The sequence below is a fragment of the Numida meleagris genome, chromosome 5 (genome assembly GCF_002078875.1).
Source record: "Numida meleagris isolate 19003 breed g44 Domestic line chromosome 5, NumMel1.0, whole genome shotgun sequence".
Lineage (NCBI taxonomy): Eukaryota > Metazoa > Chordata > Aves > Galliformes > Numididae > Numida > Numida meleagris.
This window is the reverse complement of record NC_034413.1, coordinates 41,874,640-41,900,133: the sequence shown is the minus strand read 5'-3', so window position 1 is coordinate 41,900,133 and position 25,494 is coordinate 41,874,640. Positions and strand designations below refer to the sequence as shown.

The 25,494-nt window shown below is 45.4% G+C and overlaps 1 protein-coding gene across 1 annotated transcript; it reads right to left on the bottom strand.

Moving 5' to 3' along the window:
- Positions 723–12,980, bottom strand: NABP1 (nucleic acid binding protein 1). The gene is made up of 6 exons (XM_021398857.1): positions 12,668–12,980; positions 12,424–12,562; positions 9,387–9,458; positions 7,972–8,044; positions 7,680–7,746; positions 723–6,313 (listed from the first exon to the last, which is right to left on the bottom strand). Exons 1-6 carry the CDS (start codon positions 12,756–12,758, stop codon positions 6,126–6,128), a joined length of 630 nt encoding a protein of 209 aa, XP_021254532.1. The 5' UTR covers positions 12,759–12,980; the 3' UTR covers positions 723–6,125.

Below are 25,494 nucleotides of genomic sequence, written 5' to 3'. Positions count from 1 at the left end.
CCTCTAGAAATTACTTCTAACTCCTGCACCACTGGAGAAAATGAGCTGAGCACAAACACTCAGGCTCGCTGTTCCTAGCAGTGGGCCCTGCCAGCAGCAACGTGCAGCCAAAATGAAACTCAATTGCAAGTGCCATGGAAAGGCTTTCAGGAGCAGCTTCTGCACAGGGCTTCCTTACTTCGAGGTCATCCCAAACCACATCAAAAGCAATTCCGCTAAGTCAGTGCACAGGAACAGCTCACTGGAGTCTCACAAATAGGAGGAATAGGGAGCAGGTTCTCTTTTCCTCCCCAGTTAAGGCTTTTAATTAAATTGCATCTTTTTCTTTTTTTAAGAGGTTGTGTTCTTTTGTTGGTTCTCTTGCCCAGCCAAGTGCTGCTGTACACAGAAAAGCCTGCATCAGGCCTCCATTCGCTATTTCTAAAAATAAGCCATATTAATTTGTTCCTCCAACACCTGGCATTTAAAGTTATTTCTTGGCAACTTCTGTTCCTGGCATTTAAACCTTTTTCGCATGCAGCTGAAGTCTGACAGCAGTACTGGTTATCCTTCCCTGCCTTGCTAATAATTTGGTTGGTGGCATGCAGGTGGGTCTCTCGTAATTAAAAAACCCATTTTCAAAGTTTGTATTAGGTGATCTGAAAAAACAGAGCACTCCATTCAAAGGCTAAATGTAAGTAGGCAGCAGAGCTCCATGAAAATATTGCATAATTTAGAGATAAAAATAGTTTTGCTTTATTCAAGCTAGACAGGATGGGTAGATTTTTACTGCAATCAGCCTAAACCTCATCTCTTCAAGTTGCATGCTCAAGTTGATTACAGAAAATTAAATTTAGTATTAATCAACCTAGGAAAGAGGAAATTACAAAAATGAAGCTAATGCATAAATCATAGAAAATAACGGTGGAGAGAGCTTCAGGAGATCATTTAATGCATCCTCTCGCTTGCCCTGTGCCAAAATCATTCCCTCTCTCCCCAGGCCACTCCTGACAGCATTTGCCCAAGTGTTTTAAATATCGACCTGCCAAAGCCACCAGTCCTCCTGCTCCAGGCCTTTCCCCACTGCATCCCAGCTACAAGGGTTTCCCAAGTGAGGAGGAATATGTCTGAGATCATCCCCTTTGCCTGCCCTGTTGCAAAGGGCCCAGCCCAAGCAGCAGCACCAGGTGGAACAGATCAGATGCAAATGGCTGTGCAGCCCACCTGGCAGGATGTGAGGCTTCTCCTTCCTCTTCAGAAAACAAAGAAGAAAAAATAGGAAAAAAAAAAAAAAGAGAAAAAAATGCAAAGTTCACCCAATTTCAACTAAAAGTTCTCGATTCAGAAAGAAAAGCCTACACATCGGCTGTGGCTTTCAGCTTTTCCATTGCGTTCAGCTTCTACACCAATGCTGAGTTCAGCTCCCAGCAGCTCTGCCCCGTCACCTCTGCTTTCACAGGTGGGATCCTACTGCCTGCAGAGGGCCCAAGGCAAACCATGCTCACATGCAGTGGGAATTCACACATCCCCATGGGTCCCGCAACATGCAGCTGCACTATTTTAAAACCTTGCTTATCAATTTTTAAGCTGATTTTGCCTTTTACGTACCACTTTCCCTACCACATGGCAGCTGGACAGCACTGGAGTGCTGCAGTGCCTTGGACTTTCCCTGAGCAGCACAGACCCCACCCCATTTCAGTTCACACAGGAGAGAGCTAGCTCTGAACATACGTTTCCAGCACAGGAGAATTTTCCTTCCTGAGCTCTGACAAATCAGAGATGTTTTACTCCTTTCCTAATCTCTCTCCCTAGGAAATGGATGAACCTGGCCCCTGTTTATCAGCTGGGAGCATGGTTGTAGAAGCAGCTCATATCTACACTACTTTCTTTCTGAGAAAAAAAAAAACAAACAACACAAACGTTAGGAATTTGGAGAAATTAAAAAGCTAAATGAAGTCCTTAACTGTTCCTCTTAGTCACTTCCAAACTTAGTTTCTAATCCCTTTGAACTCCATCCTCTGCAGTTTAGTAAACAGCTTGCTTAGGATTTTTTCCATCCCCACTGCAAGATGCTGCGTGTTCATGCATATAAAAATACATATGCACACAGATGCCCAGCACAGAACAGATCAAAAACTATAAACCCCACAAAGGGCTGCAACAAACTCAAACTCCCTGGAACTGAGAAGGGAATTAGTAACGTGACTATGGCTCAAGTCAGAAAGTGCTTCTCTGAATGAGTTCTTGAAGTGACCCTCAGGCAGCTGCACCCTGCATGGTTTTGCACAGATGAAATGGGGTGTGGGTCACAGGACCCAGAGCTGCCCTCACCTTTCTCTGACATTCTGGTGCTCAGCTAAGGGGAGACCTCCTGAAGTTGATCAAGGTGAGATGGTTAAGAGCAAGCCCCTGGCTAACTCTGCGTGCACAGAGCCACGCTGGGCTCCCCTGGAGAACATCTCCAGATTGCATTTGGTCATGCAAAGACTTGCTTGGCTCACTGGCTAGAGAAAAACAGGGCAAATCTATACCCATGCAAGAGGAACAGGGAAAGCACTGGGCCATTGAGAACACAGCAGGAAAGCTCCAGCAGAAATGCTTGAACCCCCCCCCACTTGCTTTTTACTAATCCTTAGTTCTAGCAAGGCATTTATGGAGCTACCAATGGAAACTGCCTTTTTGAAAACAGGCAACAACTCTTTGTTTTGGGAGAGCATGGGCATTAGCTATAGAGAAAGATCATGGCACAACCAGCCCACGAGCAAAACATGGGCGTTAGGGCCTATAAAAATTCACTTGGACTCACAGACAAGCTGAGTTGTCAGGCCATGACTGGCATCCTTGGAATACTTCTGTCACCTGTACAGACTTCACTGACACAGGAAAGATCTCACACAGCCCATGACATATCTTTGCAAAAGCAGCACTAAATACCCAAACTCTAAATGGTGCTTGTGGAGCGCTTTAGATCAGCACAGGACTGCAGCTTGGGCAGTTTTAACTGAAGGCCAAAGCTCTTCAGATGACTTGTAAACACAAGTCTGAGACATGTGATGCATAATCACTGGTTTCACATTACTCAGCACCCCCTCCTCCCGCCCTTGTCCCTGTGTATGTAGAGCACATGGCCTCAGCACATGTTCAAGGCTAGGTGGTGTCTCACAGTACAGGACTGCTTTTCCACTTTGGGAAGGAAGGGGAAAGACTCATGCTGAGACAGGACTTCAGCACATGCAAAACTCTGCACCGCAATATTGCTGAAGTCTGGATCAGTCCCTTTGGTATGGGGGAAGAGAGCAGCACTAGTGTGACTTGACATGCTGCCAGGTGATTCAAGCGTGTCCTGACTGGTCAGCTGCACTGCAGACTGGTTTGTCTAGACAAATGAGCACCTTCCAAGTTTCTCCTTTAGCAATCCATACTATGTAGAATGAGAATAACAAAGGTAGGGCTGCTGTTGGGGAATCTACCTAAAGACTTGTGTTACAGACTCCCTGCTGACCTAACCAGTGGGCCCCACAAACCAGCTTGTAGTGTCCAAGTAATTCATGACCACTGCTTGTTTACACAGGGAAATGTTTTTGTGCAAGCCTCCATGCAGCAAGGTGACAGAATCCAGATGCAAGGCAGGCTCCCAGATGCCTCTGCATGTTGAGAGCTCTCTATCTTGACACTGATACCTCTGAGGAAAATAACTTTTTTGTATTAGGTTCACAGGAAGCTCAGAGGAACCTTGAAAAGTTGCTATGATTATTTACTTTAAGTCCATGCGACTTTTCAGGGCACAGATCTCCCCTGCAAAGAAGTAAAAATTTATTAATAAACTGAAATAGTTTCACACGAGAAACATGAAGGCAGGAATGTTACTAACCTTGAAAACATGGAGACCAGCCTCTTCTGCTTTTTTCCTCCCAACTGCAAATCAGTTGTCCACTCGACAGCAAACATTTAAACTTTACACCATTTATCAGCAGTAACCTCAATGTTGAATGTGAGCAACTTCATTTATTAGCTTAATAAAAAGCCCAAATGCATAGAGCTGCAAACACCAGGTACCTTAGCATACACTGAAAATGGGTTCAGCACTATAATCAACCTTCTTTATTAGCATCGAGAAACCAAGATCACTGGGACTGCGGAGATCCACAGCTGAGAAATCCCAACAAATACAAAATCACCACCGTGCTATCACTTGTACTGCTCACTTACTACAGTTAAAGCTACGACTGGAAAGCACAGCTCTCACACTGCAATTGCATCTCATTTACCTTTGGAACACGTCAAGTGTACTTCACAGGTTTAGGAGTCCTCCTGGCTTCCTTCTCACAAGTGTATCAAACATCTTAATGCAACACATGTAAAAGCTTCTCCATATGTCTAGACTCTATGCATGTTTGTTTTTTTCTAAATACATAAGCAATTTAAAGTCCCTGAGTTACACACTTCCTTACATCACCTCCCCAGAATTCATTGCATGCTTTAGGTTCACAAGTTACCACTGCTCTCCCATCAGAGCACCAGTGAGTGACCTCAGGAGGCATGCCACTCTCCCTTGTATGCAAGACAAATTTGGCAACAAGCATCAGGAAAGCACTTTAACTGGAGACAAACAGCACACAGGTCTCCCTAGAGCTTCCTTCAGATGTTTGTTGCTGCTGCTGCCTACTCTTAAAAGACAGATTGGCATTTCAGAATTAAGCAAGGAACCTTTGTCCCTTAGAGGCAACTGTCAACAAATCATTTTGATTGAGTACCAAACATATCAAACATAACTTGTAAACATCAGTAATTTAGGGGTATATTCAATTAACGTGGATGACAACAGAGACAACTTGCAATTCAGAAATAGCCTTTTGTCACAGAATCTTTTTGGCTTGACAAAGAAAGTTAGATTTGTTTTTGAAATGGTTAGTGCAATTTTTATTTGAGAGGTCAGCTATAAGAAGAGTTAAACAGATGAATCCAGTATGACACCTCAGCTTCAAAGTTGTATTTTAAACCTGATCTGAAATATGGCACAGGACTCTTATATCCAGAGTCAAGACATTTGTAGTCTCAGAAATAAAACCACAGCTATTTCCCTCCCAGGGAGATTGGGGTGGGGGTTAAGTTCTCTAAGGGATAATTCCTATTCCATATAAAACAGAGGGACAAAAGCTTACAGCATCAGAACTGCAGCCGTGTGCTTGGCCATTGCCTCTGCAATCTACACATCCAGCTTGATCTAATGTATAATTCATTTGGAAAAGTGAATGAAGGAAAAGTAGGCAGCCTCATTGAAGAGATATGTAATGCAGCATTTGAGAACAGGTTCTGAAACTCATTCTTTCCTGGAGATTCAGAGTCCTGTAAAGGTAACTTTGAGCTTTTACACCAGAAGTAGCTACTAACAGAATTCTCCAGTGCTACCTGAATTTAGATCTGTCATATTCCAAGCAAAGCAAAAATTCCAAGCTTCTGTTCAAAGCAAAAAGAATCAGTGTTGCTTTCCTTTACACTGATAATGGTGTATTATTGAAAATTTTTCTTTAGAAGAGTATACAGGTTTTTGGAATCAGAGGTCAGGCCTCAAGACACTCCCAGGGTCTTCAACTTCTGTCAGAGTTTATCACTCTGATTTAGGAGACATCACAAAGTGCTGACAACATCACTTCCTTATACTTATTGCTTTTGCAAGCTATATTCATTCTAAGGACACCTAGTTCACCATGGCATCTTTGCCCTTCTCCATCATTTCTCTTCCAATACGAAGAACTCCCACTAACCCTAATGGAAGTCAACGTATGTGCACACAGGATATTACAAACCATTTAAGGCTATATGGCTGACCAAGAGAAACAGAAAAATACATACACATTACTGAAATTTTCTTCCATTTGACAAAGGGCATTGAGTTTTAATTGAGACTCTTCAAACCATTACCCCTCACCCTCTATTATCCACCTTTTCTCCCTACCCCTTTAATTTATGGGAAGACTCCCTGTGCTTCCCTAAGCAAAACAAAAAGATCACATTAAGTTTGCTCCATAGACCAAAAGGTAAAAAAAAAAGACAAACTGGTTCACAGTTAACCATAAATAAAAGTGCAATAAGTGTTCAAGTAGAGTGTAGAGTTTAAGCAAGCTGTACAACCACATTTGGCATAGTCATCTTTTAAAGGCTCTGCGTGGGTCCCTCCCATTACTGACAGCAGGGGGAAGAGGCTGAACACTATTAGCAGTTGCTGGATTTACAGGTCCTCGTCCATTGCCTCTCCCACTACCTGCATAAGAGTGGCCATGATTATATGTAAATGGAAATCCACTTGATTCAGGTCCAGTTTGTAAACCATTTCCTAGAAAAGACAAAAAAAAGTCATCACAAGTTCCATTGACTGAAATCACTGCTCCCCTACACAAGTTAACAACAAGGAACACAGTCTGCAGCAACCAACAAACCCTGAGTAGTAGAAAGAGTCCCTCTGGCTTTTCCGAGGCCCCAGCCTGCAACTTACTTTCTCTCTCCCATCCCTTCCATCCACTTCCAACAAAAGCAAAACAGGCCACAGGGAGCTATGTGACAATTCTTTGCACAGGAGAGAGACAGAAGCCTAATGAAACTAAACTGATGCTTTCAGAAACACTGGCTTGTAGGTAGCACATCAAGATGTTCCAGGGACACAGCAGGGCAGAAATCAAGGAGAAACAAGCAAAAGGAAAGCAGGCTGCACATAGCTTATTGCATCATTCCCCACTACCAGACTTTGGAATAGAAAGCTGTCTTTTGAGATACAGCCACAGAAGGAAGTTAGCTAGCACTGAGTATTCATGAATTTGAGCCTTAAGCATCATTGCTCATGTTTTGCTTTTGCCTCTTCCGAGGAGATGCCTACATATCAACTGGGTTAAACACCCACTTGGCTCATTCTGGAAAAGGAGAGACTGGCCTCACAAAGCACGGCCCTTCTTTGCTCAGAAGCATTTGTTTTCAAATAATGAAAGAAGGCTCATAAATGAAGTAAAATAAGAAATAACTGCATTACTAAAGAAGCAGACAGTCACTGTTTAGAAGTGACATTGAGCTTTGCAGCAGCAAGTTATGTATCAGTTTGCAGTCATCCATCAGCAGAGCTTAGCTATACGACACCAGGCACTGAGTCTGGGCTTTGTGTAGGCAGCCACAAATACGGCTCCCTCTGAGCTTACACCCACTGTAGACTTTGAAGCAACTTAATTTAAGTTTTAATGTTTAAATAGAGTGTATTACAAAATCACACAGTCAGGTCAGATATTAGAATTCAGATAACCACCACTTCTATCTATTTTGAGGAGCTAACCTAGCAGGAAAACCATGGTAACTGTCAAGATTTTTAAGGCCAAGGTCTCAGCTGGTTTAAAGAAAATGTCTCCTTCTACTCCACTTTATAAGCAGAATTTCAAGTGCTGCAAAACCCTTTGAAAGCATTAAAACAATCCAGAATTAGTAAAATCCCTTTACATGGTACAGGTACCACAAATATTCTGATCTCATCCTCTTCTTGGAGAGGAGCCCCAAAACCATTATTCAGGAAATGTTTGTGTCTATGTGCTTTCAGACTCAGTCCCCACTCAAAAGACTTGGTAAAGACCAGTACATTTTTGTCACACAGTAGACTGGAACCTTAAATTTATTTTCATTCTCATTGACATAGTTTCACTTCCACAAAATGAAAAATGACTTACCCAGTGGCCCGAAAGTACAAGAACCCATATTACTTGATGCAGAACTATTATTCTGTTCGCCTTGCCCCTTCAGAGAGATATAAAAAAACATGGATCAGAGGAGTTTTCATAGTTTCACAGAGAGGGATTGATTTTCTTCCTGTGTTCTTATTGCAGCTCCATATAGAAGGTAGCTGCTACTCCAGTTATTGACTTTAATTACTTATTAGTTCCAAACCATTTTTCCAGAAGAGTCACAGTATTCATAACAAAGAGCACTTCATGGTGGAAGTCTCAGACAAGTTTAACATACCAGTTTGTTCTGTCCAACGTGTTCTGAGTTGGGCTCACTGAAGTTTGGCACTTCTGAGTATACCATGCAGAACCTGAGGAGAAATTACCATTATGGGGAAGTTCTAAGTTCTAAAGTGCTCAACTCTGCTACTCAAAGAATGTATGTTCCACACATATCCCACCACCAAGAACTAATCCAGAGCCCTCTCCTTCAGAAAGTGTCAGTAGGTTTTAAAAGGCCTTGCTAGTTGTTTGATCCCTGTGTAGGGTTGTGGTGAAGCTGTCATGCGTATTTCTGTCAAGCAGAGGCAAGTACACATTTGCTGTAGGAAGTAAAACAGTCAAAAGAAAACAAAATGTAACATCTCCCATCTCCCATCTGCAGTTTTGTCCAGCACCCACTCACAAGGTCACCTGAGGCAGAGTCACTCAGCCTGCTCCCATACTATGGCTGCATTAGACATCTAGGGAAAACAAATACTCCCACACATTCCCATGCAATGAGTACCCCATTACCATAATAACACAGAAGAGTCCAGAACAAGGAACAAAATTCAGAGCATCCTTTCCCACTTAAGGGAACTCTTAACAAATAGGCCCACTAAGTAACCACATGGAAATTATAGTAGGAAGATTTGGATCATTAAGCAGCTCAGCATTGCTAAACAGAAGCACAGCTCCTGCTGGGAGGCAGAACCTAGACAAAGACTCACCTCAGTCCAACCTGCCAAGCTTTAAACCCACTGGATGACAACACCGAGGCACTGACTTGGCACTAAGGAAATCTGCAGGTCATTCCTCATTTAAGAGAGAGGGCCATCCTATAGCCCTACTTCTGCAATGACTACAAGGGCTCCTGCAGCACTGTGTAAAAGCAGAAGTACTCTTCTGGTTAGAAATGTTGCTATTTTACCTGTTGCCTGCTACCTGTGCTACTCATTCCGAGCCACAGAAAGTCACCATCTCACCTTGTGAGCAGTTTAAAGACAGTTTAATGAGGCCTGTTTCTGTTTAAATACGATTCACTCAAGTTACCTTTGCCTTCCTTCTTTGTACTGCTTCTCTCAAACATGATAGAGACAGAGGACTTCCATCAAAATGGTCACTCAGTTTGAGTTAACTCAACTGAGTGACTAAGCCCTTTGTCATTTATATGCCTTCCCACCACCACCTCTCCATAAAATCCAGACCTGTGCCATGACAGAGGCTGATCTACCTCAATATGCTTAACCAGAGAGGACTGGAAGTCATTAAAACAAGTGTGGAAACTCACATCACAGGTACCTGTTACTGTACCTATCCATGGTACATATCCACTCAGCACACTTTTGCTGACCTAGCTTTTATCTGTTGAGAGCCACTACAACTTATACTTACCATGATGCTCTGCTGAGAACTGAACATAAAACCACAATATGAATGTGCAGTACTTACTCCCCAACTTTATGCAGCTCGCCTCCTCGTCCTGTATAAAGTGTCAGGCATCCTTTCCACAGAGATGCATACCTGGCCAAAGAGAGGACAAGCAAAGCAGTCTCTCTTAGATGAAGAGAAATACCACTGCTGAAAAAGCAAGTAGAAATACGACATCTTCAAGGGTTAAAAGGTACTTCGTATCAGAATTAATGCACTAAAAACAAGCCCCAGGGACCTCAAGTGTTCTCAATTTCAGGGCACTAAAAGATTTTGATCTTTACGTTTTACCTCTAGTGAAAGTTATTGAAAGCTCAGCTGAACCCCTTGGGAATTCCAGGAGACCAGCCAACTATTTTGAGACTTGCTCTTTCTCTGGCAAGAGAAAACCTTGTGACCCACTCCTGCAGAAAAGGCATTTTGCCAAAAGCAGTACCCATGTTACCACTCACTGACAACTCTCAGTTCTGGGACTTACTTTGTTCACTGAAGAATATAGATTTTGCTACTGATACGTAGAATAGGAAGTGCTTTTTCAGTATTATCTTTAGCATTTAAGGCAGAAGTTTGAACAGTGTTCCAAATGACATATAGAAACGTACTATTAGCATTTTTGGATTGCAGAATCATTCACAAGACAGAGCACAAGTGACAACTGACTCCAGGCACTGGAATCCAGGCCATACAAAACCTTCTGTAAAGTTGTTCAGTGTGGAGCATCATGGAAGGAAAATATGGCCAAATGCACACTGGAAGCCTGGATGTAGTAGAAGGGAGCTAAAAGGGGTACAGGTACGTTGATCTTTCCGCATAGGAAGTGTAAGCCCCAGACATTCCGCTCTCAGGAGTCACTGATAATCTGGAGTCACCACTTCCTTATGCTCCAGGTCTACCTCCAAAATATAGATAAGGAGCCCTCCTCTTGTCCTTTGCCTTATCTACTCACAGGGCCCCCAGCAGAAGCACCAGGGAGGGGCCCCACTGGCAGAACAGGACACTAATGCCAGTGCAATGGTGACCTTCTCTGCTCAGCACAAACAGTGCAGTGCTCAATCTACAGTTTGGAGCCTGTCTCAGGAGTCGTCCATTTAGAAGTGGGAATAATGCTTTTCACCTTGTAGTGCCACCTTTCACTTTAAAGATGATTCCCTCTGTGCTTCACCTTTAATAACTAGTTAGCTGGACAGGCTTGAGGCAGAGCACAAAGGAAAATAGAAACATGTGAAAAATAAAGCACACATTTACCAGAACAAGACCCAGCAAATCTTGATATCCTATAGCACAAAATTATTCCAGGTATGTGGTTTTGCCTCAGAAAGAGTTGGCCATAAAACACTAAACTCAAGAACTTTGAATTTAGAAATGCTAACTGCAGCAGCTTCCTGTAAATGAGTTAATCAGCCAGTGATGGTAAACAACAACAGTGCCTGCTTTTGCAAAGGAATGCATCTATAATGGCTGGAAATTCGGCAGAAGAAAGGCACATTTACATGTAAAGCCTAGCTAAGATTTACTACTTGCAAGAATAAGCAGCTTGCATTGGAAAGAATCAGATTACCCTACTGAATGGAGCTGAAATCACTTGTCTTTCAGTGGCAACATCCCACACTGAACCCTATCTGAATTAAGTATAAATGCATTCGGAGAACCCTGTATGCCTGTTTGAAGGCATTTTTAATAGAAGACCAAACCAGAATGTTCTTCGCTTTTGCAATTGCAGTCTAAAGGAGGCTTGCAATTCATGTAAATGAAGGCATGACTTGCCACCTACAAAGATGGTGGATGTCAGCTCATAGATTTACCTTGTACAAGCCAAACTCAGTTTTTGACATGAAGAAATGCAATGACCCTCCCATTGGCAGCACTGAATTATCAGAGCAGCTGCAGTAAGCCAGTCTCAGAGAATGCTGCTAAACAGTATCACAACTTGTTTCAATGTCAGCTACGCACAAGGCCCTGTCCTGGCCCAGAGCCCTGGTTTCACTCTGCACATTTCAGTGTCCCAGCACTGCCACGTGCTCTTCACACAAGCAGGCTTCCCTAGAACCTCCTTCACTGAGGAGTCAGCTCATTTCTCAGAAATGAACGCCTGCATAGGAGGAAGTGGCTGTAGTCTTGGTGGCAAGGGTCATCCAGTTCCTTTCTAAAAATCAGGAACTAAACTGAAATGAACAAGTAGAAGAGCTCAGGTAACAGCTCCACTGAGTAATCTTTTACGTATTTTTTTTATAAGCACAAATTAAAAGAATCTTACACATGCTGCAGTACCACCATCTCCTGGAGTGCTGTGGGAGAAAGCATCAGTGCAATATACTTAGAGTGTAAAGTAACTGATTTGAACTCAAATGAGAGTTACTGTTACTGTGTAACTGGCAAAGTGAAGTGAAAAAGGATTTTCCAACTGTTTTTTTTTTTTTAAAGTTTACTTTCCCACAGCCATGAAACATAGTACAGGAGGCTTCTAAATTAAATTGGCTCTCTGTAAGAAATTAAGCAGCACCTAACTAAACTTACGCTGTACAGTGTAGCCCTAGTGTGCAGGTTTATGGTGAATTTGAGAGGCTCTCCCATGCCCGTCATTTCTGCTAAACCCACTGCCATGAAAAGCAACTTTTTTTTTTTACGTTAGACACTAATTATTCCTGCCTTTCATTAAGCAGCCGACTGCTGGAGTACAGTTCCAACTGTAAAGATAAGAACCTGTTTTTCCCTGCTCTGCTTCATTTACAGACTGCTGCATGTGCTCCCTCCCATTAAAAGAGCTCCAGAGAACAGCTCTTTCGGGCCCAACGAAGTCACCCAGCACAATTGCCCATGACAACCACAGGCCCCTCCCACCACCTAGCAGGGCACACGCTGGCGCTGGGCAGTCCCGGGCTGGAGCAGACCGCTTTCATTTGGCAAGCGGCCCCAGGGCTGCTCCACGACACGGAGCCAGCCCGAACGGGGCGGGCTGTGCCTCCCCACGAGGAGCCCGAGCCTCCTTCCAACCCCAAGCCTTCGTACGGTGACAAAGGACAACCCGGGCCGGGCGGCGACGGCCGAGGCCCCTACGCACCCTTTGGTGAGGCGGATGATGTCCCCCGGCTGGATGAGGCTGCCAATCTCGTCCCACACGGAGATGGTGATGCTGCCCGTCTTGTCGGCCACCTTGCAGGACCTCACCTCGTGCCCGTCCTTGGTCTTGGTGACGCGCCCTGCGGGAAGGAAGGAAGGGAGAGAGGGGAAGAGCGCTGCGGGGCACGGCGCGGCCAGGCCGCGGCTCCGCGGGACGTGGGCGGCCCGGGCGGGCCGCCACTTACCGATCTCCAGCACAATAAAGACGACATTTAAGTTTTTCAGTCCGGGTTTTATGTCTTTTATGAAGACGTACGCATCGTTCGCCACGCTCATGCTGCGGCCGGCGGGGGGGACAGGGCTAGCGGGGGACAGGGCCGTGCCCGCATCCCGCGGGGCGGCGGCGGAGCAGGGCCGGGCGGGGGGCACCGGCAGCCCTCACACGGGACAGGGACACGGGCACCGAGGGGCTGCGAAGTCACTGGGAGGTTCGCCCGACCCCCACCGCTCCCTCTCCCCACCGACACAGAAGGCAAACCACCCACCCCCGCTCCCGCCGGCACTAAGGCGAGCATGTGCTCCGCGCCCCTTTTTATACAGACCGGGCGCGACCACCCGAGGGGCCGGGCGGGGGGGACGCTGCCGAATGGAACCATCCGGCGCACGCGGAACGCGGGGACTGGGCACCGGGCGGGCGCGCGCCGGCGCCGCGCGCTGATTGGTCCGCGCGGCCGCCATTTTCCCTTTGCTCGGGCACGCCCCGAATAGGCGGGGTTGGGTGGTTGTGGTGAGTGTTGTCTCCATTGCTCTCTTCTTTCCTGGGAGCGGTCCTGCGGCGTCCTGAGGGAGCGCGGTGGAGTACGGAGATGTTAGGAAACGATTCGGCTCCTCCTTAGGCTGTTCTAGTGCCTGGTTGTGATACAGACGGGTCACATCGCAGGGGGTTCCTGGAAGACAGCTCCCGGTGTGCTCCATCCGCCCTCGTTGAGGGGGTGGGACACGTGTGGGAGGAGCGCGTGGCCATTATGATGGCGTTGTTCAGGGCAAGGTTGATCTTGTCTCCATAAAGCACCGGTGGCTATGAACGCACCCTGAACGCTACCAGGAGCACCTGTGGGGAGCTGGCACTTAGGGAGCATGGTGACGAGCTGAGTCACATGAAGGGATGGCAGCTTCTCCAAGGGGAAAGCAGCCATCTCTTAGCCACCAAGGCGGCCACCTCAGCCTTCATAGACAAGTTTCTGTCCCAGGAGCTGTCTGTCCTGTGGAAAATCCAACATCTTGCTTGTCTTTGAGCTCATCAAAGTCTGCTGTGGGGTATGCCCAGATAGTAGCAGTTTGCCTTGCTGTAAGGTGGCCGGTGCTCTGCCTGGAGTGGCCAGCACGGTGGGTGAAAGAGCCACTGGCCGCTGTGAAGTGCTCTGTGGAAAAACGTTACCAGTTCTACAGATAAAAATATTTTTGTCTAATGTTTAACAGGGACACTGTCAGTCTTGGGAAAGAGTTTGGTCTGAACTCTTTGCCAAGTGACTATTAAAGTCATTCATGACCACTCTGAAGGTGTTAGCATTATCAGATTGAAGTCATAGCAGAGGTTCTTCAGAGACAGGACTGCAGACCCAGGGAGTTTTGACTGCAGAGTCAGGCAGGGGAGAGGCCACCAAGTGAATTTTTCATCCCCTCATCTGCACTGGCTAAAGGATTTGGAACAGAAATGTTTTACTAAGTTCTTGTGGCTCAAAATCCTGTGGTTCATACCGCCTTCCTCTGAGACTGTTGCACACACCACATGTTTTACTCTGAGCACTGACTTGCACCCATCGGGACTGCTCCAGATAAGCATTGCACAACATTTGTTGGAGCAGAGCTCTGCTGTGGAAGAATGCATGGCCAAGCATTTCACAACTGCTGTCATCTGTGGATTTGTGCTTAAAAAAATAGAATGGGAAAGCCCTGATAGCTAAGTGTGGCTTTGAAAAGGAGTAGCGAAGTAGCCCTACTACTTTTCCTCAGAGGGAAAGCTGAATTACAGAACCACCAGGAGCACTGGGCTGGAGAGTGCTGCTGTACAGTTTGGGCTGTTCTGTGGCAGGGAGCTATTTGACATTAGCTGGGTATCAGAATTTCCAGCTGGAGCGACGATAGAAGATGGAAGGCCTAGAAGTTCTAATGTGTAAATGAGACTGATGCACAACTTCTTGGTCCAGCTCCTCTTTGTGACAGGCCTTGGCCAGCTCCCATCTGTGCTGGAGAAGGAAAGGACAGGAGGAATTTCATAATGTTGTTAATCAGCAGCTCCCTTCCCTTGTTCCCTCTGGCCATTTTCCATGGATCTTGTGGAAGTCTGTGTGCATTTAGGGGGCTCTGTCCTCACTGAAGTCTTGAAACAGCTGGAAGAAGTCTCCCATTCTCAGGCTCTAGTTGTTGTGGGGGACTTTAACCACCCTCACATCTGAACCTTGGGTACACCAGGGCTCAAGCAATCTTGAAGAGTTCGAGAGTGCACCAATGACAGTTTTGTGGTACGGGTCATCAAGGAGCTAATGGTGAAAGGTGCTGTCTTGGACATGATTGTTAAAAACAAGGAAGAAGTAGTGGTTGGGAATGTGAAGGTGTGATCAGCCTTGGTGGCAGTGACCATGAAATGATTGAGTTCAGGATTCTAAGAGGAGGGAGCAGGGCAAAAGGCAGGAGCACAACCTTTGTTTCAAAAGAACAAGCTTTGGCCTCTTCGGAGATCTGCTTGTAATACAGTCCTGGAGAGAACAGGTCCAGAATTGCTGATTGTTATTCAAGGATCACCTCCATGCTTAAGAAAGGTCCATCCCAGCGAGTATGAAATCGAGTGAAGGCATCAGGAGAAAGGCAGGCAGGCTTTTCTCAATGGTGCTCACGGACAGGACAAAAAGCTCAAACTGAGACATTTGAGATTATTTTCTTTTTTTATTTTTACTGTGAAGGTGGTCAAAAACTGGAACAGGTTGCCCCTAGAGACTGTGGAGTTTCCATTCATGGAAATATATATTCAGAATCCAAGTGGGCATGGTCCTTGGCAACTTGCTGTAGCTCTCCTTGCCCGGGAGCAGTTGGACTGGGTCATCTCAAGAGTCTCTGCTGACTTCAAAAATTCTATAATTCTGTGAAAAGTTTTCCTGTCTGCCAAGTGCAAAAAGAGACACAAAACTCTACTTAGTTTGACACAAGGAGTAAGGAGACAAGGTTACAGACTCCCACTGTATCCATAAGTGGCTGGGACTGAGTTGGGAAGACAGAACTGGCCATCTTCTCTTTAATTGTCAGGGAAATACATGGTCTTTCCAGGTCCATTTTAAGAAAATGTTTACAGTGTCTGTTCCTTCACTGATGAACAGTTTTGCTCTGTCTCACAAAGAAACATCTAAAATCTTTCTCTTTTTTTTTTTAATCAACATTCCAGTAGCCAGTCCATGAGAGTGACTTTGATATTATCCAGCAGTGATTGAATGATTCCTATTTTCTGTGAAGGTGACCTGCAAAGCAAACCACTTTTTATCCTCTGCTTCTTTATGATGTATAAAGAAACCAGAGTTATTATTAATTTATTTTGTTCTTCTATCATCTTCTTTCCTGCTTTGTTTTTAAGGCTAGCTAGTTGTATCTGCAGGCAGTGAAAGCCCCAGCTTTCTGACCTCCTTGCAGGAGGTGTCGCCAGTTTTCCTCAAAGAGGAGAAGCACAGAGGTCATTAATGCAGGTGTATCTTCAGGCACAAGAGCTTCCAGAAGGCTTCCAAATACCCAGGAACAACAAGTTGACCTAAAAAGAAGCCCAGAAGCCATGACAACAATATGCAATGGGAAGAAAGAGAGGTACTGTCAATATCCACAATTCCTGCAATAATCTGATTTTTAAAAATGTTAATGAGCACTGACTGCATGAGTGGGTCACACCAAGAGAAGGCACCAAAACTGTGCTTCTGTACTTCACAGGATGTCTGGTAAAGTGTGTGACTGCAGTCAAAGCCGGACCCTTCCCTCACAGAGGGATTTGAATGCCTCTGTGCCATTCAGCCAGTCTTACCACAGTTACCAAATTCAGCCTTCAGTGAATTTCTACTGCAGGGGTTCTGCTGATGCAGCTAAATTCATTTTCAAGCTCATTTGCTTCCTGAAGATTTTGATTCTGTGTGCAAGATATGAGTATTTGTAAGCTAAGGTTACAGGGAGGTTTTAATCCAAAGTGTTATTAAAAGATTTCTCAGCAGTTGCATATCTAGCAAAAATCCCATGCATCTCAACAGGGCTGGGATTTCACCCTCTGGAGTTGTGCCAGCAGAGAAATTGGTCCAACCTCCCTCCCCAAACATGCACAGCCTTTTCTTTCAGTTGATCAGTATTCAGTGCTGCTGGAGTCCCAGAGTAGGTCTATCCGCAAAAAATCTGGCAGCAAGAGCCGATGCATAGTGTTTTACAGTACACAGAAGCCCCAAAATGCTGCCTTTCACCAAGCTTACCTCTGACATTACCTTACCTTTGACAAGCTCCCAAGGAAAGCCACAGACTCAGCTGTTTTTAACATTGATGACACTTCAGCTCCCTGAAAGCATGCTCATTTAACAAGCTGGCAGAGAGGGTGGTGTTCTGGAGACTCCAGAAAACAGCAACTTGGTGCCTTCAGCATCTCTTGAGCATGCCGTATTTGGTCAGAGGGGTCATGATTTCCCTGAGGAAATTCCAGAGGAATTTAAGTTTAAATTTGCCCTGTACAGCGCATATGGAGAACATAGGAGCTAGTGCCTTCTCATCTTCACCAGAAGGTCCAAGGGACTATGTACAACGAGTCTCAAAGATTTGAGGCCCCGTAACACTCACAATTGCTCTTTCTTAGGTCTCCAGTGAGTCCTATAGCAAAAGCAGACCTCATAGCCTTGCTCCTTCATCAGACAGCTCTTTACTTGAAAGGTTTAACAAGTGCAGTTGGTGGGAATTAGCATTTCTGTGCTGCAGCCATGCCAGAATAACCCCACTGTGTCCATGAGGAAACCAGTTACAGGCACCTGAACAAGTACAGTAACTCCTTTTTTTATTTTGTGAAAAGATACAAGCTTCATACCAACAAAAATGTGGAGTGAGCCCTTAAACCAGCCATGCTGTCATGGCTGGTTGGCTAATACAAGAGAGAAATACTTAAATCAGAGAGGAATGGCAGTTTGAGTGAGGCACAGAGCTTTGCACGACCTCTGCATTTTCCCTAGAGTGAGATGAGTCACTTGCTTCACACACTGGCTCAGCACAGGGCAGCCAGCGCTAGGAAGCTGCCTGCTGTGTCCCAGGATCCCCTAAATTACTAGCAAGGCAAGCCCTTTTCCATCTGTTTTTGCCAAAGGAGGCAAAATTTCGAAAGGCCTTATGAATGCCTTCTGCAGGGCCAGTCTTTGCCAGGAGTGATTCCTGCATGAGCTGTCCCCATGACATCCTCTGCGGCCGCACCACATGCCCTGAGGACCAGGAGGATCTCATCTCTTTCTGCCCTGAGAAGGGTTTCCAGTGCTCTGCTCTGCAGATCCACTACACCATGCTGGCTGCCAGCTGGCTCCACTGTGGCTCATGGGCTGGAAGTTCAGCGTTGGCTTGCATCATCTAATGATGACCTTCAAAAGAGATTTATGATTAGGAAGGAGCCTTTGAAGATTTAATTTGGGTTGGATTTTTTTTATTAATGGGGATTTGTTTTTTTTTTTTTTTCCTATGTTTTTAATTTTTTTCTGAAGCAATGTCTGCTTTTTCCTGGAAGTTTATTGGTGATATTGATAATATGAACTTACTTATACCTTTCTCAAACCTTCATATAAGCAGCAGAGTGTGTTAAAGAAGGAAAAAAAAAATATCTTCTTCCCCAGATCAGTTCCCTTGGCAGAGAAACCACATCTCGTTCTCCCCGCCATGGAGCTGGATGAGGACATTAGGGCACCTATCCTGCCTCAGCCAGCCACCACTCCTCCTCCGTGACCTCCCAGCACTATCCATGTGTGATCGCCACCTGCCTGTAAGGTCTGAGTTTGCTACTGAGTCAGACTGGGCCATAATACCTGGTGGAAAAAGGGAAGGCTGGGGTGCTGCGCTGAGTCAGCGTGGAAATGCTGGCCCTGCCCTCTATGCAAGCAGAGCACTATAGTACTGGTGCTGCTGGGGACGTGAGTGTGTAGGCACAGCCTCAGTTGTTCAGCTCTGTGCTAACAGCAAAAAGCAAGTCCTACGCGAAATAAACAGATCTCATCATGACAAAGTGCTTCATAAATGACTAACAGCCTTCTGAAGACTAATACGGAATCAAGCTGCTCCAGAGTACAGCAAGTTTTTATTTCTCTCTTTCCCTTCTCCCTGTGGCACCTATAGCTGTACTCCGAGGTGCACAGCTTTGTGTCAGTGACTAACAAGTACGTAACAGTCACTGCAGGTTTCCGTGGTTTGCGTGACACCACTGCTGTTTAGGCGCTCAGGGGAGGACCTAGGAACCATACACCTGGCCCCAAATGGATCAGCAGATAAGAAATGTTTTTTTCAGCGCGTCAGACCTGCCAACGCAGTATGTTTCAAGGGCCGCTGGCAACACAAAGTGTTTTTGTACCACAGCTTTTACATTTCCACCTCCATGTTATGACCATATGTAAAACCAGCGTTCCAGCCCAGCTGGGATAACAAAGGAAACAATTTCTCCTGAAACCCACACATGTACATGAAATACATGAGTAATGCAAAGAGTTCTTTCTGATTTAGCACCTCTGGGAAGGAAGGTACTATTTGAAACAAACCAAGCCAGTTCAAGATATTTTAAATCATGGAGAAAAAAAAAAGAAAAAAAAAGTCTTAATCACAGCAATAAGAGATTTGTGGGAACCAATTTACTGCAGCTTAGTAGGGTAACACAAGCTGCTCTGACATTGTGCTTATGGGGAAAAGAGCACTCCTGCTCCTCCTGATGACACAGAAACTCCAGCTGTGAAGGCTGTGAAACAGGACATCAGATTGCAACCTCACGTCATCAGCCACAAACCAGCCGAGTCCTTCTCTCCTGGCATCTCACGCCTACCAGCAGGTTAACCTTTAGAGGCTTGATTTAGTTCTCGCTCAAGTCCCCAGGAGCTCCTCTGAGCAAGGCAGTGGAGATGGTACCACCTCACGGTCAAGGTGGCTTTGCCCAGGCTTGGTTCAAAAGCCACATCAGGTATCTTGGTGACTGCAGCTTCACAGTAGGGAAGAGGAGCCTGATGCCTTTCTGGTGGGCAAATGGCTACCCGAAGGCATCAGATAGATACCTTCTGTAGGTTTTCTGTACCTGCACGCTACTTAAGTTGTAACATACAAGACAATTCCTTGTATTAAGATATTTCAAGCTTCTTTTGTAATTTCAAAGAAATGAAAGAGCATCACTCTATATGCTGCTATCTTGAATTCTAAATGGCAACACATGAAGGCAACTTGTAGAAGACTCCAGGAGGTGCTTAAGTGGCCGAACTTCTGCTGGGCAGGTGACCTCGCCCACTGTTATCTCCCACATGGAGAGGACAAGTGAGAAAGTACTTACTGGCACATAGATGTGTCCATGGGAAGTCTCCAGTTTGCCCAGTTTATTTCCTGTAGAATCATTAGGAGGCACATCATCCTCTCATCCACACATTCATTTAGTCATCAGTCTCTTCTGACTGAGCTTCATTGCTGCGATTCAGAATTAAGAGAGAGGAAAGCCACAAAAACACACTCCAATAATCCCCTAAGTCAGTCAGATCCTGAGCATCATGAAAAACCACATGAAAAAAGATACATAATGACACACATTGTGAATACCTCCACGGTCACTGGGATCTCTGTCAATTCATACAATTCAATATCTTTCTCTACCAAGTTTGTGAGAAAGTCAAGGTCTGAGGTGAGACAGTGTGCCCCACTGCCTCCTGAACCCTCCTTGCTGCACCCAGCTGTTGAGGATTGCAGATAATCGCTGAGCTACAGGCTGGAGGAGGCACCTTCCTGGACCTTGCACAGCAAGTCTGGACACTTCTTCCCATTCCCATCCAACATTGTTTCCCCTTTAGCAAAAGGCTGGAAAGAAAACACTCCTCTCTGCTTCTTATCTTTAAGTAAGCCACTTCAAACCCCTGGTAACAAACCAGATTTGATGATTGCTACCCCATCTCAGCTTTGCAGCTCTCCTTAATTAGCAGTTCGCAGAGCAACACATAATTAGCTGTAGATATTTTCTGTCCACTGCCAAGCGATGCACCAGGGAAGGATGTGGAGCGCTCACGTGGAGCCTGTGTCACACCAGGCGCTCCGGCCTGTCATTACAGTCAGGCTCACGAGCAGGTTTGAGCTCATCAGGTACCGGTTTCCCAACACTTCAGCAGAAACATGCAAGGCACCCAGAGCATTGCTTTGATCAACACTCTGATTTCTTGGGGCTGTAAGTGGCAGAGCAGGTGGAGGGCTTTCTGCTGACCACCACTCCCCTCACTCCATCAGCCATAAGTGTAACCCCATTGCTAATGGTGCCCCAAGCATCTGAAAAATTGGCAGTGGTGGCTAATGCAAAACACTTGCTTTCTTCAATATAAAAGCCCTTCGGAACTGATTCTACTGCTATACACAGCTGTGATGCGTGGCACAATGCACAGTTGAAGCCAGCACTCAGAGGGTTAATTCTGCTCGGGGAAGTATCTTGTCACAAAGAACTGGTCGCTGATCACCAGCCAGGTACTTCAGCTGCTAATTACATGATGTGGGCACGAAGAAGGCAGTTCCCCTGCCCAGGCACAGGCTGCTGATGCAGGCCTCTCACATCCCACTGGTGCCATGGCAGCACGGAGATGTGCACCTCAGCACTTAACCAGCTCCAGGAAGCACTTCCCCTGTGAATCAGGCACAGAGCTGCTAAACCACTGTGGCATCAAAATCAGCAACGGCCACAGGCATACAAAACTGAAAAAGCTGCGAGAGTGGTTCTTCGTGTGCTGGCTTTCCCTGTTTGAGGCTTTCTCTCTCGACTATTAAAGCAGTCCAGTAACCAGTGTCTGCTACCTGGGGACATCAGATAATGTTGCCTCAGGACGTCCTCTGACTCCATGTTTTACAAAGTAGCCCTCCTCCCTTTCACCCACTGCTTCAGTAAATCCTTCACTATTTACTCCCCACACTGTGTTTATTCTGCAGCCAGAAGGGAAGTTCATCTTCCAGGCCTGTGCTGGCAACCCCTGAAACTGCCAGCAGTGAATGTAAACTCCAGCTTGACCTCCTGAGTCCATAAATCCCAGACCATGCTTGGCTTCTTTTAGTTTTTGTAGGATTCCACAGATGCCAAAGGTAATCTTAGTTTACATTAAATACAAGCAGGTCAAAGATCCTCTGCTGATGCTAAGAGTACTACTTGCATGAGTAGGGAATGCTCACAGAAAAAGGATTACTGGTACAAAAAGGGATTAAAAGACCGAAGCTGTCAGACCGTAAGTCTCTCTTTTTGCAGTGTCAAGCCTCAAATACATAAGCTGCTCACTGGAGCCAGAGGACTGCCAGGATGACGCTGCCTGGAGCCCACAGCCCCACCTATGTCCTCCCAAGGTCAGCCTTGGGTCTTTTGAAGTTTCTCCTGTTTTGGAGGACACCCAAGACCAATTACATCAGGGCCTGAGGCCCAACATGTGGCAAGCTCAGTAACAGCATGTTAAGCGGAGCCGTGTTGCAGCCACTGCTTTGGGCAGCTGGGACCAGGCCCTGCCTCCCAGCAGATCTGTGGTGGGCACTGCCACACTGGCTGGAATCCCTGCATGCTGTGCCTCTGTGCCAGTTTCCCACTGCCCATACCCACACATCCTTGAGACAATGACCAGCAGGTTGGCAAGAGCCGCTGTGCTGGAAAAAGCAGTGAGTTCCACGGGGTGGTTAGGAGCAACGAGGAGAGCGTCAGTAGCAGACACAAAGCAGAGAGCCTTTTCCCAGTGGCCTCCTGCAGCAGCTTTTCCAACCCACACGTGTTTGCATGCTGCTGTTTCAATGCCTGCAGGTTGCTATGGACAACCAAAAGCTGCTGAAGCTTCAGCAGAGCCCTACCTCACTGAGCAGAACCCTAACACAGTGTGCTTGATGGTAAGGCCTGGCAAGTTTGGTGTCCTTGTGAGGGTCTTCATCTCACAAGCTCTTCTTACTAACTGACAGTCACAAACCTGGCTGTTCTGGAAAACCATGTCTCCAGTTTAATGCTGTGTTACCTCCATGTGCCTTTTGGATGCAGAGGGTGCTGTTACCTGGATTTCAGATGAGGAGAACAGAAGAACATTAATCAGCCTGTCCAGCATCATGGGAGAGGCCCATGGAGAGCTGTGGAAGACTTGGAGTCCCCCAGTTCTGCTGGCTGCATGGCAGTTTCTATCAGTACCAAGAAACAACTACAAAAATTTAGCGGGTTCACTCCAATTTTAAGCTGATGAAAATGCCACAGCATTGTGGAAGCTCACCCCTTCCACAACTCACCTGTTGCCTTGAGCATTGAAATACACTTTCTTTTGGCCAAAAATGAGAACTACATTATCAGGTGATGCAGGACAGTAAATAAATTACAATCTCTAAAATATTCTTAGGGTTTGCACAGAGCAAACATCAAAGAAAAGACCTTGGAATAGATTTTGTTTATCCTCCTCCATTTAAACGCGATGCATGTCCTCCTCTCCTTCAGCAGATCTGCAAAGAGCCAAGTGATTCATTTTCCTAACAAAACAGACACAGAGAGCACACCTCCCTGATTAATGAAGTTTTCTACCGAGGACTTGGGTACATTGCAGCAGACAATGAGAAATGTGATTACTGCTAATACGGCATTGACACAAATGTCAATGATGTAAAGCAAGTCATATCTTTTTGAATCAAGAGTCCCTTCTATCATTATTATTTTTGTTTGCTTCTTCCATTTTAATAAGCCATGCCTCTATGCATTACCAAAATACTCCCAAGTAAAACCATCGAGGGACAAATTAGTTTCAGTGTAACACTTCATTAAATAGCAGGCACCTTTAACAAAAAAGGGTGTTGTGTGTTGACGTAGTCCCATTATCATTTAAACACATAATACTCGAGCCAAAAACTCCAGTCAGCTGATGCCTTTACCTCAGTGATAACAAATCAGTGTTTTTTATCAAAGTCAAACAGAGCAGGAAGGAGAATAATGTCTCTTTGTCTCCCAGCCTTCCTGGGTTCTTCCCAGCCACAGATCTGAGAGGGCTTCCAGCCTGGCGGATGGAAATGGGTCAATGGAAAAACCACCAATGAGCACCCAATTACACTCACTGAGATACTGTTAGATTTCCATATCTTCAGGGAGCGATAAGCTCAGCTTCAGACACAAAGCTGTGCTTTTTACCCCAGTAAGTAGTAGAGGAATATGCAAGGATCTGAGAAGGAGCTGAGTTTCTAGAGGCTTGGAGAACTGTTAGTGCCATCCATGAAGCATTTAAGTCCTTAAGCTCAGCTTAGAAGCTGCAAAAGAAATGGCAGTCCTTAAAGCCAATCTCATTTCTGTACAAAAAAAATGAGAAACAAGTGGCCAGACAGGAGCAGGAAGCAGCAGAGAGCATTGTGGTCAAATGACAAAGTTCTCACGTGGCTTTGAACTTTATACTGCTGCTTCAGGAAGTGGGGGCTCAGCACAGGCAAAACAAACACAGCAAACTTACCTGGGGGAGAGCTGGAGTGGAAACTGGCAAAACAGAACACAGATTTTAAGAGCAAACTGTTAATGAAACAACAGAAAGTTATTAAACAGAGAGTCTGCAAAAGCACTTGTAGCTAACCTAGGCACAGTGGGGAGGATGACAGAGCAAAGTATGAGGTGTAACAGCACCGCAAGGCAGCTGAGTCATGTCAGTGCTTCTGCCCTGCTGCAGGAGGATCGGAACAGAGCACAAACCGATAAATAAATGAAAAAGTCATTGGACTGGATGGCTTTCATTGAGATGTTATTTCTTGTGCTGTTGCTAGTTTGCTTACTACTACGTCTGCAAACTGGGAATGCCTTTGTTGAAAATAAAGCATGCCAATGGTGGAAAGCTGAACTGTTTGAACACATGAGTGAATTACTCATGCTGAGGACATCAGCTCAGTTAAAAAAAAACATCTTCTTCACCTCTCTAGACATTATGGCTCATTACATCTCATAAACATGTTACACCTCCTGATCAGCAGTTACTTAGGTGGCTGTTTCTTCTTCAACACCTAGGTATTCTCACAAGTTGGTGTTAACCCAGATTTATTATTCAGGGCAACTTTAGGAGTCAAAAATGAAGAACCTGGGTCATTTGCTAGCAGGATCAAAAGAGTGAAAATGATGTGTCTGTCTCAGAAAATGCATGTGGTCAGATTTTGGAGACCCAAGAGTTCAGCATCCAAAGTGAGACATTTGATAGCAAAATCTACAAAGTTGTTTAAAGGCCTCAAGAAGAGTGAGGAACTTTAATGTCATGTAACAACACAGGAGGAAAGGGCATCTGTAACAAAAGTTAGAAGTCATGGTTACAGTTGTATTAATGAACTCAGACATATTATAAAGAACATTCTCAACTTACGTACATTGCTGTGCCCTCAAAGTAAAGACATGGAAAACATGAAAAGAAGACAGACATGCAATAGAAAACTGGTCATAACTTCTTTGTGGGCTGAAGAGAGGAATAAAAGAAAAAGCATGAACACTTGAAAATATTTACCCCTCCAATCAACCTAACATGCTATTAGTAAACAGGGAAGATCTTTCCTAATCTGAAAGGATCCCTTTAGTATCAGGCACGTGCATGGTCCCTGGCGTAGGAAGCCTGCAGAGCACTGGAGTGCATTTTGTTGTCAGACCATGTATTGATTACATCTAGCAAACAGCACAGGCAGGAATAGGATAGCAGCAAAGTGTTTCTCGATTACTGCTGCTTGTCAGAACACCTTTAGCTTGCAGCCACATGGGCTGCTCTGTGCTTCTGGCATGGTTGCTCTTTGCTTTATCAGGAAATGCCATCTCCTTCATCACAAGGTCTCTTTCAGACAAGAGCTCATGGAAGTTAGCTGAAAC

Bases quoted from the DNA above. Each gene is read 5' to 3' on its own strand.
- NABP1 (XM_021398857.1), bottom strand. From the start codon at position 12,758: ATGAGCGTGGCGAACGATGCGTACGTCTTCATAAAAGACATAAAACCC. The intron at 12,563-12,667 runs GTAAGTGGCGGC...TCCTTCCCGCAG, and splicing joins CTTTATTGTGCTGGAGATCG to GGCGCGTCACCAAGACCAAG. The intron at 8,045-9,386 runs GTAAGTACTGCA...ATTTCTCCTCAG, and splicing joins GAGCTGCATAAAGTTGGGGA to GTTCTGCATGGTATACTCAG.